Here is a 22038-nt window from a genome sequence, read left to right as displayed (position 1 = left end):
CTGCCAACATGTCCATTGCCATACGGTTCTGAAATGCCATGAGTGAGGAGGCGGCTAATTGTTCGGACACATCCCTCAGGCCATCCCTAGTGCGGTTCAAAAACCTCTGCTGGTTGTAGTATATATAATTTATCCAGTCCACATTCTTGTTTGTAGTTATCCAGGGCAGTATAGACTCAAAACCCTTTGCTATCTGATTCTGAGCTTTGAACTCCTCTGGTACACCCCTTGGTATTCCAATTGCATCTATATACACCCTACTATCTATAGACCCGAACGGGGTGCTTGGATCTCCCCATGTACCAAAACCCAAGTCAGTGTCTCTTTTAGCCCTCTTCAAGGAATGTTTGTGGTAGGTAGACTGTACTGTCTCCTCTAGCTTCCCTGCGCTAATAGGAAGCATGATAATCGGCAACAATAGGGACACTAAGGTGCAGGTTCCCCCCCATTTAGCAGGTAAGGATGATCTAAGGCGGGGCTGTGTCCCACACATCCACCAGACATCAGCGAGTCCCTTACTCTGATTGTTAAACATCGACTGTGTGACATTGGGAACGAACGAAGATGTGTTGTAGGTGTACATACAAAACTTCTTAGGTAGGTGTCCCACATTCATGGTAGAGCTGTTGGGTTGTGTGATGGCGACAACTCCTGGAGGCAGTTGTATTGCACGCACTCTGGGATACAGGAGAGACAGGGTCCTGCAGACATCACTTTCCATGGTCACATCACTGTAAAGACTTAACATACAATTATAACCAATAAGGTCGTCCACAGGTGAGAGTGGGAATGGTACTGTCCCCAAATGAGGTCTTGCTTTAGCACAGATAACACAGTCAGACATTTTATGCGTTCTAGCAGTATATTTCATCATTTTGATTACCTGAGGGTGTTAAACCAGTTTCCATCTCCAACCTTTCCTCAATGGTAAAGTCCTCTAGGTTCAAATATTTTACTAATGGCCCTTTAGAGTCTTTCAGGACACCCATACCTGTGTTCATTGCGTCAACCTGGGCAGTAATGGATGTGGACGGTGTATTATTACTCCATGGGTCTGCGACTCGAATGATGAACTGTCCTAATGGATCTTTCCCTTCAGCATACAATCCCATAACACAAGTCCCTGCATCCTCTGGTTTTGGATCCTTCAACGTCACATATATAGGATTACATTTCTGTTCCTGGCATCGTCCTTCCTGCTTTCTATCTACACTCAGTCTGGATTTCAGGTCCCTATGTGTTATCGTAAGGTGCATTGTATCATATGGTTCACATCCCACATTTCCCCAATCTGAGCCTGTGTTAGCTATGGCACACTTCCAACTGCTACACCACTTGTCTGAGTTGGTCGTGATGCATATGTATATGACTTCCTCTCTTCTGTCTTTGGTGGTGCATGGCACTATGTCGCATAGGTCTAATTGGGCTGTGCTTGTGTGTCCCCTAATAAATGACAATGTGATCTGTCCCTTTGTTCTAGTCACCTGAACCTCCCTTCTTCCTCTGTCATATTTGGTATCTATGAACCAAAATAACAACATAACGAGTATGGCTGTAGATATTAGCATACCTACCCAGACCTTCCATGTGCATCCATAGTAGTATTTTTGTCTGGGTTCACTCCCTTGGCCTGATTGCCTAAGTTTGAACGGGAACGGCATTGTTGATCAAATCAGCTCTAACTTCCCTCAAATCACGGGAAGGTGTAGGTGCTGGGGCACAATGTGTCAGGTGGTGCCAAGCATATCCTGCCCAGCCTTTTACTTGGACAGAATGTGAGGTAACCTCCCTCACTTCGTACGGTCCAAGCCACCTGGGCTCGGTCCACTTTCTCTTGTGGACTTTCACTCGCACCCAGTCACCTACCTTGACACTGCTCCGGGGCTCCTCTTCTCCCGGGGTCTGTGCTCTGGCTACCTGTTCAGATAAAACTGAAGTAAGACTGGTCAATGCCTTCATGTAGTCATCATATTCTTGTTTACACACATCCAGGGATATGACCTCCATCCCTGGGTGGGCCTGGCATTTTTCTTCCAGTCAGTAACTCATGAGGAGATAAGTGTGTGTCGGATCCTGGGGAACTGCGCATGGACATAAGAGCTAACGGCAGTGCTTCTACCCATGTTAGTTTTGTACCTTCGCATGCTTTAGCGATTTTTCTTTTCAGTGTCTGGTTGGCCCTCTCCACTAATCCCTGTGATTGTGGATGATAAACTGACCCATATCTGTGTATGATCCCTAATGCCTCTTCTACTTTCTGTAGATGTTTGTTAGCAAAATGAGATCCATTGTCTGATCTTATTGTCCGTGGTACGCCATATCTGGGTACTAGTTCATTTTTCAGCCATTTTACAACTGTCTGTGCTGTTTCATCTTTACTTGGTATCGCTTCAACCCATTTTGTGAATCTGTCTACCATTACAAGGAGATACCTTTTTCCCCCTAATCTGTTCTCTGGCCCCATATCTGTGAAATCTATGGTGATGTCTTGAAAGGGGGCTGTAGGCACAGGGAATTTTCTTGCTGGGGCCTTGAATGGTTTCTTGTTATTGTGTTTGTTGCATGTGTCACATTCTTCCACAAAGTTGGTGATGATGTCTCACATCCATGGGTGCTACCATAGTTCTTTCATGTTTGTAAGGGTTCTTCTGGTTCCCTCATGGGTGGGGCCGTGCATGGTTGGGAACGATAGTCGACATAGCTTTGCCGGAGTCACTATGTGTCCAGTGTGTGACCTCCAAATGCCGTCTTTATCCTTGCATGATCCTTTTCTCTGCCATTCTGAATGTTTATATGGTCCGGCCTCTTCTTGGATGTCTTTTATGTTTTCTGTGGTTAGTTCTGTTGGTCCTCCCTCTGGTTGCAGTGTCATTTGTCTGGGAGTGTACCCTCCAACTTCTTTGGCTCTTTGGTCTGCTGCTTCATTTCCTTTTGCTACCCTTGTCATGTCCTTTGCACTTCATTATTGCCACTGCTGCTGGCGCTTTTACTGCTTCCAGTAGGGTTACCAGTTGATCCTTGTGCTTGACAGGAGTCTTGCTGGTGGTCAGGAAATTCCTCTTCTGCCATTGTGGTCCATCTATATGCACCGCTCCATGTGCGTATGCTGAGTCTGTGTAGATATTGACCCTTTTCCCTTCTGACCACTGCAGTGCTTTTGTGCTTCAGTGTGTCTACCGTCTGCGTGTTGTTCCATCACCGCATAAGCAGCCACATTTCCATTTTCTCCTTTGTAGCAGCATCCATCTGTGTACAGCCAATGTTGTGCATCTGGCGGAGGTTCGTTTTTCAAGTCTGGCCTGAGTTTCAGTTCTTGTGCTGCCACTTCTTCACAGCTGTGGGGTTTTCCGTGTCCCATTTTGTTTGCCAAATTGATGGCTAAGGTTACAAAAGTGATGTGGGGTTGTCTCAGCTCCTTTTGTATTTTCAGTTTTAGTTCAGTACTGAACGTGAATGCATTGCTCTGCAGGAATGCGGTCACTCCGTGGTCCGTGTGGATCTGCAATGGGTGATGCATGACCAGGTGGGTAGTTTTTTGGACAGCTTTCGATAGTGCAGCCAGATGTTGAGCACAGGATGTTTGTCCTTGTTCAATAGTGTCCAATTTCGAGCTGTGGTAAGTTAGCACTAACCTGTCTCCCCCTTTTTTCTGGAAAAGAGCGGCATGAACATGTCCGTTCTTGACAGAAACATCAAGATGAAATGGAATGGTGTAGTCAGGTGCAGCCAATATGGTGGCCTGGGAGAGTGCTTTCTTAGTGAGGGAGAAAGCAGTTTCAGCTTCAGGAGACCATTGGAGGAGAGCATTTAGGTTTCTGTTTCCAGCTTCAGCCACTAGGTCTCTGAGTGGTTGGATGAGGAGGGTGTAATCAGGGATATAGTTTCTGCTGTACCCCATCAAACCCAGGAAAGACAACATGTCCTGTACTGTTTCTGGGCGAGGATGCTGGAGAATGGATTCTCGATGTTGGCTGGATAGGGTCTGACCTGTGGCAGAGACTTCTCTTCCCAGGAAGGCAACCTTCCTCCTGCAACACTGGACTTTTTCCTTCTTGACCTTATAACCTTTGGATGCAAGAAATGACAGGATGGTTCCTGTAGCTTGCAGGCAGAGCTCAGCGGAGGGTGCACCAAGGAGAATGTCATCCACATATTGGAGCAGGATGACGTCTTCTGGCAGAGAGATTTGGGTTAGGTGTTCTCTGAGTACGTCATTGAAAATGCCAGGAGAGTCTCTGTAGCCTTGGGGCATTCTGGTGTAGGTGTACTGGGTGCCACAGAAGGTGAAAGAAAATATGTGTTGAGAGTCATGGTGGAGTGGGATGCAGAAGAAGGCATTGGCCAGGTCAATGACAGTGAAAAAACTGTGAGAATGATGTATGTTCTGTAGAGCCAAGTATGGGTCTGGAACAGGCCAAACATCTGGCACCGTGGCTTGGTTGATGGGTCTGATGTCCTGCACCATTCTCCATCCTTTTCCAGGTCCTTTTGTCACAGGAAACCGAGGTGTGTTCCAGTCACTCCAGGTGGGGACTAGAACTACAAAGTCCAAGAGCCCAGCGATAGTAGGAGAGATGCCCTCAGTTTGGTCTTGGGAGAGTCTGTATTGTGGTTTCCAGATGACCTCACTGGGTTCTTTCAATGTGATAGGAATGGGCGAGGTATCTACCAGCCCCAAATCATGCGGACCAGTTGTCCATAGGGCAACAGGAACAGTGGCCAGTAGTCTGTCTGTGTCAGAATGATCTGTCATCTCGCGGCCATGGTGTCTAGCTAGTTCTTTCCTTTCAGGATGAGTTGTTTCTGTGGTAGGGGTGGAAATACACCACATATCTTCTTCTTTAGCCTTCCATATCCGTGGCAACGAGGTTTCCTCCCACGTTAATGTCAGGGCTCTTTTGACCATTGGTCCCAATGATCTGGCTTCATAGGCGTATCCTATGGCTAGGGTGATATGTGGAGCTGAGTCAGTACCTAGTTGATACCACAGTTGGATGTGTTCAGTAAGGTCAACTGCAGCTGCAACTTCTTCTTTGCCAATGAACATGGAAGTGGTGGAGATGGTGGGAGTGAGGAGTGTCATGTTTGCCTCCCAATCGTAATCGTAGCAATCATCTGGAGTGATGGTGTAGTTGAGAGTGCAATGGAGGTCATCCAATGGTGCTTTGTATGGATGTAGTGTGGCGATCCATTTTCTCCACTGCATATACTGGTACTGTATAAGAGGTGTTTGTGGGAGAGTGCCATCTAGTCTGAGCCAATAGACTGTGGTGATAGGTTCCTCCGGTGGCAATGGGGCTGGGGCCATATGGAGAATTCTGCAGGCAGGAGTGAGAGGGGGAGGTGTGGAGGCAACATGCACACCCTCTTCATTGCAGTAGATGGTGATGCCCAGCTTGCAGAGGAGATCTCTTCCAAGTAAATCGACTGGACATTCTGGTGCATACAAGCAGTTTACCCAGCAGTTCAGTCAGCCCCCTTGTGACATCTTTCTCCACGGCCTTCTTTTGTTTACGCCCCCATGCAGGCCCCCACCTACTACTCCCTTTTTCTTTCCCTTCTGTGTCTGCCACTCATGCCTGACTCTCTGCTCTGATATTCAAAGTTCTCAATACACTCTCATCTCTCCCTATGTCTGCCAACAGTCCTTCCTTTTCCCACTTACAGAGTATCTTTTTCATTGTCTCAACCCATTGTTTCTGCTGCCCCCGGTGCTTTCTTCCCCAGTTTCACTAACAGAAAAGCATTCAGTTCTTCCATTTCAGCACTGTATGCACAATCTTTCACTTCTTTATGCCATGATACAGTTCCCAACAGCACCCGAAACACACTATATATAAGAAACCGTATATATTTTCAACGAACAATTGTCTCTGCTTTTCAAAGTGTCAATTTGACTCTGTAACGTCAGTCTGTCTCTTGTCCTGCTGTATGTTGCTCTCAAAATCTGAGTCTGACACATTAATAGATAGATAGATAGATACACAGATAGATAGATAGATAGATAGATAAATAGATAGATAGATAGATAGATAGATATGGAAGCTCCGTTTTCATTTTCATTCAGAGCCACAAATGTCAACATCAGGCCCGTCATAATCAACATCAACACCAGTAGAAACACAGGAAAGTTTATGGGATGATCGTATCCGTAAAACCCAGATGATACACAATGCTACAGCTGATGCCACAGTGGAAGTGAAAAAATACCTCAACTATGCATTTTTTGCCCAGAACTCATGATCCCCTAACTTACTGGAAATCCAATCCAATCCAATTTTATTTATATAGCGCATTTCACAGATAAACAAATCAACAAAGCGCTTCACAAGGTACATACAAACAAATATGGGGTAAAGAAAATACAGCATGACATGAGGAGAGACGAGGAGAAAAAGGCAACTCCCAGACTATGCCCCCACTAGGAGTACAGTGTGGGAACAGGAAAAAAACACCTCAGCAACATAATATAAGCACATAACCAATACAAGGGCAAACAAGACACGCAATGGGGGAGGGGGGTGTTGGGTGCACGGGGATGGGGGTGTTGGGGTGCAGGTAGTCCAGCACAGGCAAGCCGACATCTGGTCCTGCAGCCAAACAAAGGCACTGGTCCCAGACCTGCCCGCCTGACTGGGGGTAGAAGCGGTGAAGGCGCTGGATAGGGGGGGGGGGTGGTTGCATATCTGTATATATGTAAGAGTTTGTGTATGTGTAGGCCTGAGTAGTCAAGCTACGTCTGGCCCCCGTAATCTGGTTTTCTCAGTCCGCACGATTGTCATTGCGATACACAGCCGGTTGCCATGGAGTCAGCCTTGAAACAGGACCCAGTACGAGTCAACAATCAACAGGTGTCAGTGGGAGTCGGGTAGGGAACGCAAGAGTGTGCCTCGCTGTAGTGCTCCAGGGGGAGTGAGTATTCAACACCGGCCTCGGCCAAGGCCAGCGCTGGTTCAGGGAGCCGAAAAGATAAGATTGGAATTTGTTTTGTCTTGGGGCGAGGAGCCGCAGTTAGTCACTCTCGACTTCTCTGAAATGTCCCCTCTGGTCTCCATATCGATCAAATTTCCTTGCCAAAACCGTGAGTTTCCCCAAGATGTTGTCCAGCTTGTCCAGAGCTGACAGTCTCTCCAAGATGGTATCCAATTTTTGGCCCATGATAATCACAGTATCCAATTTGTGGCTCATGGTGTTCAGAGTCACAATTTGAGTTCCGACAGCTCTGCCCACAGCTTCAACCATGACGGGCAGCCTGGTATTTTGCCCGGTTCCCGTCGTCTTTTTAATTTCTCGATAAACCAGGGCAATGCCTGAGCCAATCAGCAAAAGACCTGTTATTATGGTTCCGAATAGGTAGATATCTTTGATGTCCTCCACGGAAAGAAGCGCCAGACACACGACCCGCCACCTCTCCCACGCGTCCATCGTGTAGCCAGCTGCGAACGTTCCGGCAGGGCAGTCAGGTTCCCCCGAACCCAAGCTTCTCGTCGAGAAGATGGTGTCAATTGCGCTAAGAGACCAGTTGATCAAATCCATAATTCTTAGTTTAGGAGCAGTGCAGAGAGAGAGACTCTAAAAAGTACACAGAGACAAAGACTAGACGAGAGAGCAAAGCAGGGCAGGCAACGGGAGGAGAGGGAGAAAAATGCGACCGCCTTCACTGAGAGCCAAACGAGAGACAGTAATATTTTCCTCATTTGTATGTCCTTGCTAAAAGATATCTTTGCATGCCAGCAACAAGTGTCCTTTGTGAGAGGATTTTTTCAAAGGCTGGAGAAATTATCTGTAAAAAAAGAAGTAGGCTAAGTCCTTCCACAGCAGAGAAATTAATATTTTTTAATAAAAATCTATAAAAAAGTGAGACATTGTGGCTTGATTTCTTTTATTAATATTCATTTTTCATGACCAAAATAACATGTGCAGAAGTTAGATATTAACAGGTCTCTGCTTACCTTATTTTTGTTTTGAGTGAAGGAAAAACTGGAGTCCATCCTGTCTGCTCGATTCAGGGGAAAAGTCCTCTGGCGCCACTTAATGGATCACGTCAGGGTCACCACTTTGTGCGTTTCAAAATCCACTAAGTAGGCAAGGAGAGGATTTAAAAGTTTAACAAGTATTTATTTAAGTAAAATCATAAGAGCATAAACGTGTACACGGGTCCAATTGAGCAGGCACACAGGCTTCTCTCATCAGACTGAATTTTCTGGCTTATACATGAATTCATATATCAGTCTCTAAGAGCATTTTGATTTGTTTATTAAAAGTTGGAAGAGTACCGTGGGTTAGACTTAGCCTCCCCTGGTTGGTGCACAGACTGGTCCCAGTCTTTTGGTATGGATGGCTGACGCGAAACTGACGTTCCGAAGCTTTGTCGAGATCCCGAAGCGCAGATGTTTCGAAACACTGATCCGAAGCGTGATTCAAAACACCCATGTCACGTGACTACAGCTAAATGAAGCTTCGGAGTGTTTCACAAGTGTTTTGAATGGTGGCGTGGTCCGCCGAATCAGAGTTTGATTGACAGGGAACAGACCACATAATCGCACATCTGTATAAAAGTGAAGTCAATACATCTTGACCTCTTGGGTTTTTGTGAGAGGAGTTTGATTTTGAGATAGCAGATTTTTGGTGATAAAGTGACATTTATAGTGCCATTTGTTTAGTTATATTTAGGCTTACATTTAAATTTACACATTGACTGATAGGCTAGAGACAGAGTATACATACAGTGACACATTAATAGATAGATACATATATAGATAGATAGATAGATAGATAGATATGGAAGCTCCGTTTTCATTTTCATTCAGAGCCACAAATGTCAACATCAGGCCCGTCATAATCAACATCAACACCAGTAGAAACACAGGAAAGTTTATGGGATGATCGTATCCGTAAAACCCAGATGATACACAATGCTACAGCTGATGCCACAGTGGAAGTGAAAAAATACCTCAACTATGCATTTTTTGCCCAGAACTCATGATCACCTAACTTACTGGAAAGAGAGAGCAGTAATATTTTCCTCATTTGTATGTCCTTGCTAAAAGATATCTTTGCATGCCAGCAACAAGTGTCCCTTGTGAGAGGATTTTTTCAAAGGCTGGAGAAATTATCTGTAAAAAAAGAAGTAGGCTAAGTCCTTCCACAGCAGAGAAATTAATATTTTTGAATGAAAATCTATAAAAAAGTGAGACATTATGGCTTGATTTCTTTTATTAATATTCATTTTTCATGACCAAAATAACATGTGCAGAAGTTAGATATTAACAGCTCTCTGCTTACCTTATTTTTGTTTTGAGTGAAGGAAAAACTGGAGTCCGTCCTGTCTGCTCGATTCAGGGGAAAAGTCCTCTGGCGCCACTTAGTGGATCACGTTGGGGTCACCAGTTTGTGCGTTTCAAAATCCACTAAGTAGGCAAGGAGAGGATTTAAAAGTTTAACAAGTATTTATTTAAGTAAAATCATAAGAGCATAAACGTGTACACGGGTCCAATTGAGCAGGCACACAGGCTTCTCTCATCAGACTGAATTTTCTGGCTTATACATGAATTCATATATCAGTCTCTAAGAGCATTTTGATTTGTTTATTAAAAGTTGGAGGAGTACCGTGGGTTAGACTTAGCCTCCCCTGGTTGGTGCACAGACTGGTCCCAGTCTTTTGGTATGGATGGCTGACGCGAAACTGACGTTCCGAAGCTTTGTCGAGATCCCGAAGCGCAGATGTTTCGAAACACTGATCCGAAGCGTGATTCAAAACACCCATGTCACGTGACTACAGCTAAATGAAGCTTCGGAGTGTTTCACAAGTGTTTTGAATGGTGGCGTGGTCCGCCGAATCAGAGTTTGATTGACAGGGAACAGACCACATAATCGCACATCTGTATAAAAGTGAAGTCAATACATCTTGACCTCTTGGGTTTTTGTGAGAGGAGTTTGATTTTGAGATAGCAGATTTTTGGTGATAAAGTGACATTTATAGTGCCATTTGTTTAGTTATATTTAGGCTTACATTTAAATTTATACATTGACTGATAGGCTAGAGACAGAGTATACATACAGTGACACATTAATAGATAGATACATATATAGATAGATAGATAGATAGATAGATAGATAGATAGATAGATAGATAGATATGGAAGCTCCGTTTTCATTTTCATTCAGAGCCACAAATGTCAACATCAGGCCCGTCATAATCAACATCAACACCAGTAGAAACACAGGAAAGTTTATGGGATGATCGTATCCGTAAAACCCAGATGATACACAATGCTACAGCTGATGCCACAGTGGAAGTGAAAAAATACCTCAACTATGCATTTTTTGCCCAGAACTCATGATCCCCTAACTTACTGGAAAGAGAGAGCAGTAATATTTTCCTCATTTGTATGTCCTTGCTAAAAGATATCTTTGCATGCCAGCAACAAGTGTCCCTTGTGAGAGGATTTTTTCAAAGGCTGGAGAAATTATCTGTAAAAAAAGAAGTAGGCTAAGTCCTTCCACAGCAGAGAAATTAATATTTTTGAATGAAAATCTATGAAAAAGTGAGACATTATGGCTTGATTTCTTTTATTAATATTCATTTTTCATGACCAAAATAACATATGCAGAAGTTAGATATTAACAGCTCTCTGCTTACCTTATTTTTGTTTTGAGTGAAGGAAAAACTGGAGTCCGTCCTGTCTGCTCGATTCAGGGGAAAAGTCCTCTGGCGCCACTTAGTGGATCACGTCGGGGTCACCAGTTTGTGCGTTTCAAAATCCACTAAGTAGGCAAGGAGAGGATTTAAAAGTTTAACAAGTATTTATTTAAGTAAAATCATAAGACCAAAATAACATTAGCACAGTAAAGAGCCTCCAGGCTTCACATATTAGAAAAATACAATAATACATTTTTTTTTAATGGCTCGTTGTCAAGGTTGTTTTAGATCAACACCTGCAAGTGACCACTAGGTGTCATCGTTGAGACGGGTGCCGGATTGTTTCGAAGCCTCGACACAATATGGCACATTTGCTTCAACTGTTTCATTGTTTCACGAAGCCTCGATCTGCCCACCACTATCTTTTGGCACACGCCCTCTTCATCAGTTCTTAGGCAGACTTTAACTATGCTGATGGTCAGAGAGAACAATGCGCCGCTGTTGCCTGTCACAGGTTGAGGAGTAACTTATTCTCATGGTCAAACTGATATCAAACTGATATTAACTTTGTTGCTGCACTCTTGTTGCTTTCTGACCACAGTCATACAGTCCTGCTTTCTGCATGTACAACAGTATCCTTTTCTCATTTTGCATGACTAAGCTGTCACAGTGCTCTTCCACTAAACACACAACTATAATTCAACTATGATTTGTATCCTCATAAAGCATAGCACGCTTGACTGATTATTTTTATTTCTTACAAACGTTACGGGACGTTAAATGCGGTGCGTTACTATGCATTGATTGAATAAACTGTGTAATCCGAGTGCACCCCTGGCTGACAGCTAGTGACGAGGTGGTTAATAACGAGGTAAGCGATTATGATTGGCTAAGGCAGAGTTATGTTTCATGGTAGCCAATCAGAGCCAGTGTTTTTACATACACACACACACACACACACACACACACACACACACACACACAGGTAAACAGAGATTCAATGAAGCAGCAGAGATGGCGAGTCAGTAGCAATCCGAGGAAAAATTGGCATTTTCAAGGTGGAGATATAAGCACTACTTCAAATTCATTGTGGTCAAAGGCAAGAACGTGCATGTAATGTGTACATTATGTCCAAGAGTGAAGACTTTGTGGACATCCGTTGTAAGCAACTCTAATTTAATGAAGCATCTCACAATGACACACGCATCTACAAAGCTAGTAGCCAAAAACACCGATACCTCCACCACAGATGATCGCTCGCCATCCACTAGCAAAGAAGGACTCGGAGCAAAGTCCTCCAAGCAGCAAAAGCTAGATCTTTCTGCCTCACAACAAAAACCTATGATACAGGCTGAAGTCAACCGTATGATAGGCAGGTATGTTGTTAAAAGTATATGTGTCATATAAGTTTATATGGTGTAATTGTTAACTGTTTACTTTTCTAACAAAGATAATACTTGAAGTGCAGGATAAACCTCTTGCTGTTTGTCGACGTGCAATAAATATCGAAAGTTATATACAAACACCTGTCTGTTCTACTCATTTCAACTGACTTGTGAAAACTGCTAAAAAAAAATCCCAATTCTTTGACATATAGCAATTTTTTTTTTTTTACAGTAACAAATAGTTACTTTCCCTGGTAACTAGTTACTTTTATTATAGAGTAATTCAGTTACTAACTCAGTTACTTTTTGGAATAAGTAGTGAGTAACTATAACTAAGTAAGGCGGAGTCTTGTTGGTTAGCACTACAAAATAACACTGAAAGTGTACCCTTGGCCAAAAGATGCAGAACCAGAAAAAGTATTATTGTAAATGGTCCAACAAGTCTATCAAACCAGTGACAATATAGGTTGTTTATCCCTACCCTCTTATACGACCCAAAGGAGCATTTCATTACTTGACGCCCTATCGTTGGCAAGAAAATATTACCCGCTACTTTTGTTTTCAAAGGGGAAACGATCCCTGGTCTCCTGGGAGAAAGTCTGTTTTTTGTTTGACCACAGAAATATTTTGCTCAATTGCTATGGCCCCGTCCGTACATTTTGGTGCACTCCGGCAGTACATCACCCCAAACCCTAACCCTCTTAACTTGCTAAATCATCCACTTTATTCACCAGCCAGTCTCTATTTGCTGCTGAGCTGCACCAAAGTATTTGGCTCAGTAGGGTTTTTTAGGCCCTGACACACCAAACTGATAATCGACCATCGGACAGTCTGGCGAAGTCGGTGACTCGATTCTATTTGGTGTGTTCCGTGCCGTCGTCTGTCGGTCAGCCTTAATTTTGGCCAATCTGACTTGCAGGATAGGAGGGCGGGCAGTTGGACTCAATGACCAATCTGATTGGTGGAGTGCAAACCCGGAAATGGCGAGCGGGATGAGTGACGAACGCCTCTTAAAATCGGAAGAAATATTTTAAACTGACCTTTGTCGATGTGAAATGAAGACAGATTCAGCAACTGTATGGCCTATTTCTCGCTTAAAATGTTTTCAGAAACACGTTTCAGTGAACTATTTTCGTAAAATACGAGATCGTATTTTGAATAAGCCGCCATTATCAATCAGCTGGAGAATCCAGACCCACATGACGCATTCGTCATTTCAAGTCGGCGTCGCTTTGGTGTGTTCCGAGGCACATTTTGGACCTCAGGGAGCAATGTTGGAATCTAACGAAGTATAAATACTTCGTTACTATAAAGTATATAGTAATATAGTATAAATACTTCGTTACTGTACTTCAGTAAACTGATACCTGTACTTTACTTAAGTACAATCAGTAGTGCATACTTTTGACTTTTACTTTTTGCAGCAATTATCTATACTTTCTACTCCACTACATTTCTACAACATTCCGTTACATTTTCTGATCAGTTTTTCCCCCTGCCAAAACGTCTTCCTGACCGTCACACGTCTGCAATCTGCAGAAAAGCCTTCCGCAGTGGCAGTCCAGCTCCCGGTGCTCGAGATATTACCAATCACACTATGGCCACGCAAAGACCCGCCCTTCAATAGCATTTATTGGCCAGGCGCGTACCGTTCCCGGTACTACCGCTGTTCCCGTTAATTGCTGCTGATCCCGATACTCTGCTTTGTCATATGTGAAGCATCCGTTCACACAGGGTTAAATATACAACCCGTATATTTATCTAAAGAACACTCCCGGTGCTCCTCAGCTGTGAAGCCACATACTTGTTGTCCAAGCCTGTGTGTTCTCGCTAAATAAATGTGTGCAGCATTCACTGTCCCGTGGGTTGAGCTTCATGCAGATCACCCTGATAGATAACCAGAATTGTGAGTCAGAATGTAAACTGGGCCACACATGGTAAGCACAATTACATTAACCTAAAACTAACTTAATTAAAATGCCATAGCCCATACTGTTTTTTTGTTAATTATTAGAATATAGACATTAAGAGAATAAATCGTTATGCAAGTACTTTTACTTTTAATATTTAAAAGTACATTTAAAATCAGTTACTTTTTACATTTATTTAAGTAGGGTTGTCATCGTTGTACTTCTACTTTTGCTAAAGTAAACATGTCTCTGGTTATTTGTACTTTTACTTAAGTAGTGAGATTCAGTACTTCCTCTACCACTGCTGCTGATCTACACCAAACTCTTTGGTACAGTGGGTTTTATGATGAGAGGTGAGTGTCTGGCATCGTAAGGCATATTGGTGGTGGTAGAGTGTGGTCCCCCCAAAGCGCTTTGATTGTCTATCATAAAACGCTATATAAATGTATGGAATTATTATTATTATTATTATTATTATTATTATTATAAGAACTGCGAGAGTGAACAAAAACAGTTAAGATTTGGGCCTTAAAACCAAAATACCAATGAGTTAAAAACTCTCTGTAGAGCTGAGAGGAGCTGCACAGTCGGGAGATAATTCTCTGTGGATTTGTGACAGCAACACCTCTCACATTACACATGGTAATTAAATCCCTTTTTTTTTAATCTAAAAAATTCCACTTGATTAAATTATTGCATTGTCAGACACAATATCAACTTAAAAAACAGTCCTGTTCAGTAATGATTACATCATATGTTAATGATGCTTGTTTGTCTTCACACCTCTGCTGGCAGTGACACCTCATTGGTCGAGATGTCATCATGTGACTAACCCATGCAGGTGTGAACAAACTTCCTGTCCAGAGGGGTTCAGCACACAACCTTTAGGAGCCACTAATTGGCTGCAAAACATTGTTCATAGAGAGGCAAATCAAATCTCACGGGACCAGTTGGGAACTGTTTGTGTGTCTGATGATGCCCACTATACACAACAAAGTAAATGGTCATTTAGCCCATCAAACACTGATCTATTGGGAGATGAGTTTTGGCACAGTTTTAGCTCTGCTAATTAAGACCCCAAAGCATACACACAAACTTTGCCTCATTTAACTTGCTGAAGACTTTGTTTTAATGCAGTTTTTATTTGTAATACCATATGCTTGTAAACAGGGCCTAAAGTTATATTTTTTTGGCCACCAGTCACACATGCTTTTTAGTAGTCAATGCTTTTCCTGATGAAGGTGAAATACAGGAAATGCACGAGCATTATTCTACCTGCCGACGTGGCAGGTAGACTCACAGTTTTACCCACCAATGGCAAAATTCACCTGTATTTGGCGCATGGTTGGGTATTGATTTTAAGCCCTTGTATGTATGAGGGGTATCACTGTGGTTGTTCACTTGTACCTTAAAGTTAGGATACACTTTCACCTTTAGGAGGTGTTAGCACTTCCTATATTGATCTGTGATTTGGACATACATAAACTTTAAAGGAAAAATTCAAAGCAATCTCTTTTATGACTTGTTATCCAGCAGGCGGTTGTATTTTCAAATTTGTCAAACAATCACAGGACTGTCACCCAGAAGACTGGGATTAGTGTCCCATTTGAAAATAAACGTGATTTTTTTTTACTTTATGGAACTACGTCCCCTTCTGCGTCATGTGTGAACAGAATTTACAGATGTACTACTCTTACACAAACAAGATAATTTTCTAAACATAACCAAGTAGTTTTGGTGCATTTACCTAACCAAACTGTGACTGTTTAATACCGCGTCAGTTAGGGTTAGAAATGAAGGCAGAAAATGCTCCTGTGGGTCGTATTTCCTCTGTTTGCTCTGATTTCTACATTTGAAAATTTGAACGGCCAGAGGCCTGTAGTAGGAATCAAAATCAACATGCCCTGGATTTATTTCAGTTACCCGGCTTCACTAATCCTAACAACCGCGGTCCCGCATAACCTGTGTCAGGACAGTGGTTATCAACTAGTTCAATCAACCCAGGGTTTCCCAATCCAGCGGCGCGCACGTTCACATAAAAGAGGCAGTCTTTGCACAGCACGACCAATAACAAACATCTACCAGAACTGCACATTTTATATAAGAAGAGCAAACTATAATTTGACATGAATATGAAGAACACAGACATGGTTTTACAGGCCAAACGTAGGAAGGAAAGCTGGCAAAAAAATATATAACACAGTGTCTGCTTCCTAAAACAGGAAGGAAAGCTAGCAAAAAAGTATTAGCGTAACCTCATAATGTTCCCCACACAGCATTAGCATCAACGTTAGCACATTGTAGTAACGTTAAGCTGGTATCGATATTGAACTTTCAAAATAGATAAGGTCTCTTTTGTATTACTGTGATAAAAAGTGGGATGTAATTAATCACAAAATTATGCTGTATGGCAACAAAAAAAAGCAGTATTACGGTTACAAGTATTTTTTTTCTGTGACATTGTATGATTTACAATTACTCCTGAACGTATCATCTTGCTGCCAGTGTTCTGACGGAAGTTAGAGTTACTGGAGGGTGAAAGGTTATATGACGCCACTGACGGGCGACTAAAGGAAACGTGCCGTGTCTGAAAATAAAATAACAGATTTCTCTGGGTTTGACATTTGGTGGAAACATTTGGGATAGTATAAGAACACAACTCATAAAAATATATAACATAGGTATGGTCATTTTTAGACATTTTAAAGCAGAAATGTTACATATTGTACCTTTAAAGGTATAGTGGAGGATTTTCTTTTTCCGGGTGGATCATCAAGACTATAGGTCCTCCTAGTTGTCAATCATTCTGGTGATATGCAGTGATGCCACGTAACACGTTACTTGTAACACGCGTTACTTGTAACGCGTGTTACTCTAATCTGACCACTTTTTTCAGTAACGAGTAATCTAACGCGTTACTATTTCCAAACCAGTAATCAGATTAAAGTTACTTATCCAAGTCACTGTGCGTTACTATTTTTGTCATTTTCCTTAGTAAAAATATATATTTTTGCTTTCTTCTTGCGTTTCGGGGAGTGAAGTCACGTTTTCAGCATGTGGACAGTTCACGTGTACCGCGACACAAACGTAAACAACAATGGAGGGAGGAGAGAGATGCGCGCTTCTAGCTGTAAATACAGTCACTATTTTGAGTTTGTGCCAGCTAAAGACGGCAATATTAAGGTTCATTGTACACTCTGTGCTGGTGGCGACAAAGTGCTATCTAGCTACAAAAACACTACATCAAATCTGAAGAACGATTTGGAGTCGCAGCAATGCAGTCAAACTTACAGAGCAAGGCAGAGCAGGTGGAGCGAAGCAGAGAGAAGGAGGTCCCTCACCACCCAAACAACAAAAGCTGGACTTTGGTGCAAAACCAGTAAGTGGAGAGTTGAAGAAGTTGGTCAGGCTGTAGGCCTACGTTGTAGCAGAAATGCTGCCCTTAAACACGGCTGACTCGCTCTCTTTTGTGCCATAATAAACCAGATCCTACTACTGGCAATGCCGAGCTACCTCACAGTAAACTGGTTGTCATTTTTATGTTGAGGCTCTAGGGTTGTTGTCGGCAGTTGCTGAATGTGACTAATAAAGTAACTTGTAATCTAACTTCGTTACTTTTAAAATCAAGTAATCTGTAAAGTAACTTAGTTACTTTTAAAATCAAGTAATCTGTAAAGTAACTAAGTTACTTTTTCAAAGTAATTGTGGCAACACTGGTGATATGCTTACGTAAGGCCGTCATACGTGCACGTCCCTAGCTTTCAGGTGTATGTGTGTGGTGAGCTTGAGCTACGGTTTCCGTTTTCAAGCAAAGTATATTTGGAGGTTATTGTGTTATTGAGGGTTTTTAGTAGGGCCTGTTGCTGTCTGTTCAACCTGTTGGAGAAGTTTATTACAGGGATGTAAATGGTGGCGTTAGGAAATGTAGTGTGACCAGTTTTTACCATCTGCTGTAGCTGTTTGAGTATGGTTGTCTACTTGTGTTCAGAGAGTTATTAAATCCAAATGAAAGTATGACGTGTTGTGTGTCTGGTTGAGGGTGTAGTGTTTTTAAGATGACTGTTATGTGGTGGAAGGTAGCTCCGGGGTAACTGTTAACCTGTATGTGTGGGTCTGTGAAAGATGGAATGTGTGAGAGGTTGGAGTCCCCAAGAAAAAGGGTCCGCTTCCCCACCTACAGCGACCAGTCTTGTATTTTTTTAATGTGCATGGGTGTGTGTGTGGTTCCGGGTGCCCTGGGGAGCCAGGCGCTGCTGCAGAGACCCTCTTTGGGATAGAGGTGGATAACTCAGATGTTTGGGGTGGAATCAGCTTTTGGCTTTTCATTTGTCCCTTCATCATCATCGTTTTGATATCCACCTCACTGATTGGGGTTCTCCCACAGGGCCCCGCAGCTAACAGCTCTGGCTCCCTCTGCTGTTGGTGGGATGTAATGGACTCTGTAAGAGATTAAATGGTGTTACTGCAAGGCAGAGCCACATTGGTTATTCCATTGCTGCGTGCAATGTGGGTTGTGTCAGGCAGTGAAGGGGGTGGGGTGGAGGAGGCAGAGGGACAGGCAAGGACTCACTTGGATCGGAGCGGAAAGTAACAAACGTGATATCAACATTAAAGGATGAAATTTAAATCTTGGGCTTGATCATTTGTAATCAAGACTGTAGTGAAAAAAACTGGGAAAATGAAGTTAAAGAAGAAGTAAAAAAAATGGGAAAATAAAAACACCAATTATAAATCAAGAGTCAATATTGTTAAAACTTTCATCCTATCCAAACTCCTGTTTTTAGCCAATATCTTTCCTCCATCTCACAAAATAATAATGAAATTAAATAAACAGTGTGTAAACTTGGTTTGGGGTACAACCAGGGAAGTAACAACAAGATAACTCAAGTATAAAAGTAAAGGATATGGGGGGCTAGGGGCAAGAGATATGCAAATTAAATTATACATTGCTTTTGTTAAAAACGTGTCAGCAGCCATCTCCAGGAATGCCCTCTGGACCGGTGATCGCTCCAAGTGGAGGAAAAGGAGAGGGAGAGCCAGACAAGGTCCAGAATACAATCTTATTTACGGTGATTTTTATATATGAATATGAAAATCTTAAAATTGACTGGAATGTCCTCCCAAGTAAAATGACTATTTGCACTTTATCAGACTCTCCATGCTCTGTGGAGGCACTTTAAACTCAATTTGCACATTTTGTTTTACTAGTTAAATGTTTGTAATTGTTGTATTGTTTATATTGATTGTTGTTTTAATATTGCCCACTGTATGTTTAAATGTAACCTATAATTTGTAATTTGTAAAACCTTGAATAAAGCTCTTTTAAAAAAAACCTTTGTTTGAGCGCGCCTGAAAATGGCATTTTACTCTGAAAAGTTCGGCTCACACTGGGCAAGATTAAAGTATGGAGGAGATGGCCCTGCGCCCAGCAGAGATTTTGTGGCTGAACAGTTATTGTTAAAAAAAAAAAAAACAAGGGACTCAGCCTGAACCAATCCAAGCCGCCGGAGTTCTTTGTCTGACAGTGGGTTAATTTCCACTCCCACCTGTCGTCTTGGGTTACGTTTAAGGAGTTGGATTGGGAGCTGAGTCACCTCGCTGGGCCCCCCGGGTGCCCCCATCTCCAACGTACAGAGGCCTGAAGGACCGGATTGTGCATCAGAAAGAACTGGTGAAGAGGGGGAGGAGGAAGGAGGGGGGAGTTAGGTGGGGAGGAAAGAGGGGTGAGGCTAGGGTGAGAGGAGAGGAGAGAGGGGGGGAGGATTTTGGGAGAGATAGGAGATGACTTAACTATGAAGGTTCACTTTTCAACAGAAGTAAACAAGTAACTAGAATTGTTGATATTCCTGCTGATGATGTTTGGGTTATAGATTTGCAGTGGCCTCAATGCAGATGGATCATTTTGAAATATTATTTTCAATAAGCACTGTAGGATCAAATTAGGCCATATTATTAACTTTATTAACAAGCAACACAGGTGCCACTGAAATAATTGATATGTTCCCATTCTTGAACTTATTACTTGTCCTGAAGAATCCATACTACAAAGTGCTCAGCAACATGTGTGTCTGTGGCTTAAATGAAAATGAACGATGCCTCCTCATATGATGCAGCCAGGTGTATGCCAGGCGATCAATGTCAATGTCTGTTCTAGGCCCTGTTTACACGAGAATGCTCGCAGGTGAAAACGTAAAAATATTTCATCAGATTTGCCCTTTAGTTAGACGGCGACGGCATTTTGGGGGCTTAAAAACACAAAAAAGTGAAACCACCCTCCAGAGTTTAAATCTTAAAAATGCTCCATTGTCGCGTTCCCGTCTAAAGGGTAAAAACGCAAAAGTCTGCAGCCTCTATTATTGTGGTGGTCGGCAACTCATGGAAGTTCGTGTAAATGTGACGTTATTTGAATCTATTGATACGTGTTCACGGAGACGTTTTTGTCGGTTTTTACGTGGTGGACAACACGAAAATGTGAAGTAATGTATTTCAATGGGAAGCATATTTTGTGGCCACAGCACAAAAATGGTAGGGAGTAATATAAAAAGCTGAAAATCCGCGTCGGGAGGTTGATCGGGGTGGTGGATGGGTCAAACAACACAGGACTTTCACCCGGGCGAGCGGGGATCGCATCCTGCGAGCAGGATCGCATCCTGCGAGCAGGATCGCATCCTGCGAGCAGGATCGCATCCTGCGTGCGGCGCTTTGTTTCCCGGGGATGGTTTCCCTGCATTTTGTCCCGCGTGTTACTGTGGCGGGTCTCCCGGCGTTTAAGGCGCCCTTTCCCCGGCGTTTAAGGCGCCCTTTCCCCATAAGTTTTTTCCTAAACCCAACCTCCGCCATCCCGTTTTTGTGGCGCCTCCCCAGCAGGCCGCCTCGCGGGCGCCTCCCGGCTTATGGAGCGACCTTTTCGGCCGCCTCCCCCGAGAAAATAACGTGACATCTACACGTTAAAAATTTGAAAAACGTCTCCGTGAACACGTAGAAAATAACGTGATATTTACACGTTAAAAATTAGAAAAACGTCTCCGTGAACACGTAGAAAATAACGTGACATTTACACGTTAAAAATTAGAAAAACGTCTCCGTGAACACGTATCAATAGATTGAGAATAACGTGGACATTTACACGAACTGCCGTGAGACCGGGTTGCATATTTTGTTACAGACTGATCTCATAAAGTGGCATGTGTATGACACACCAATTCATATGCCGTTTTTGCATGTTATCAAGACGCATAATCGCTTTTTAGCATGTTTTATCAATGCCGTTCGGCCGCCATTGAGCAAAGTTACGTGTAAATTTTCGCCGTAGCGAGTAGTATGAAAGGAGGTTGGTTGGGGTGGCAGATTGGTAAAACACACAGGACTCTCACCCAGGAGAGCCAGGATTGTGTCCCGCACGTGGTGGTTTTCAACCGTTTTTTTTTTTTTTTAAGCATTCCCCAATGCATCTTTCCTAAACCCAACCGTTTAATGTTTTCCTAAGCGTGTGACGTTGGTCACTGTTGTGTTTTTGTTGTTTGTTTGTGTTACCCGATGCCATGTGGCGTGTATGTTTACATCCGCTGTATACAGCGTAGACATACACGTGGATAGCTCAAAAGGCGTACAGATAACACGCCATTTGGCTTTAGGAAAGTGGCGTGTATGTTTATGCAAAGTGATGATGCAACATTGTTCGTTACATAAATCAAAATATAGAGTGATTACTCCCCCATGGCCACTCCTCCGTTGGGTATCCACAGCCTGCCTGTACTTGGTCCAGATGGCTTTCAGCTTTGATGATATCTGACTTTTACAGATAACATCTTTCTCGTGTGGATATGACGTCCCTCCAGGTACAGGATACTGCTGAAGACATTCGGTCCATATGTCTTTATATTTTGAGTGGCAGGACTCCCAGTCCTCGCCCTGTTGTGCCACCTCCTCGTCTGTCCAGACTAAATTGTCAGCGTTCATGTTTTGGTTTCGTGCTACTAGGGAGAGGAGAGGGAGAGAGGAGGAGGAGAGGGAGAGAAGTAAAAGGAAGGTTCTATGCAGGCACAAAGACTTGATGGTGTTGTGTGGCAGTGATTCACACTACCACCTAGCACTGGGACAC

General features: G+C 42.9%; 1 protein-coding gene across 1 annotated transcript; it reads right to left on the bottom strand.

The window, feature by feature from the left end:
• Nucleotides 1-394: 394 nt before the first annotated feature.
• Nucleotides 395-2925, bottom strand: LOC114564313 (uncharacterized protein K02A2.6-like). The gene is made up of 3 exons (XM_028591579.1): nucleotides 2889-2925; nucleotides 1867-2598; nucleotides 395-740 (listed from the first exon to the last, which is right to left on the bottom strand). The coding sequence occupies exons 1-2, from the start codon at nucleotides 2923-2925 to the stop codon at nucleotides 1979-1981; spliced, it is 657 nt and encodes a 218-aa protein (XP_028447380.1). The 3' UTR covers nucleotides 395-740; nucleotides 1867-1978.
• Nucleotides 2926-22038: the final 19113 nt, after the last annotated feature.

Source organism: Perca flavescens, chromosome 11 (genome assembly GCF_004354835.1).
Source record: "Perca flavescens isolate YP-PL-M2 chromosome 11, PFLA_1.0, whole genome shotgun sequence".
NCBI classification, from domain to species: Eukaryota; Metazoa; Chordata; class Actinopteri; order Perciformes; family Percidae; genus Perca; species Perca flavescens.
The sequence above is the reverse complement of the archived record's forward strand: the minus strand, read 5'-3'. Positions and strand labels throughout refer to the sequence as shown.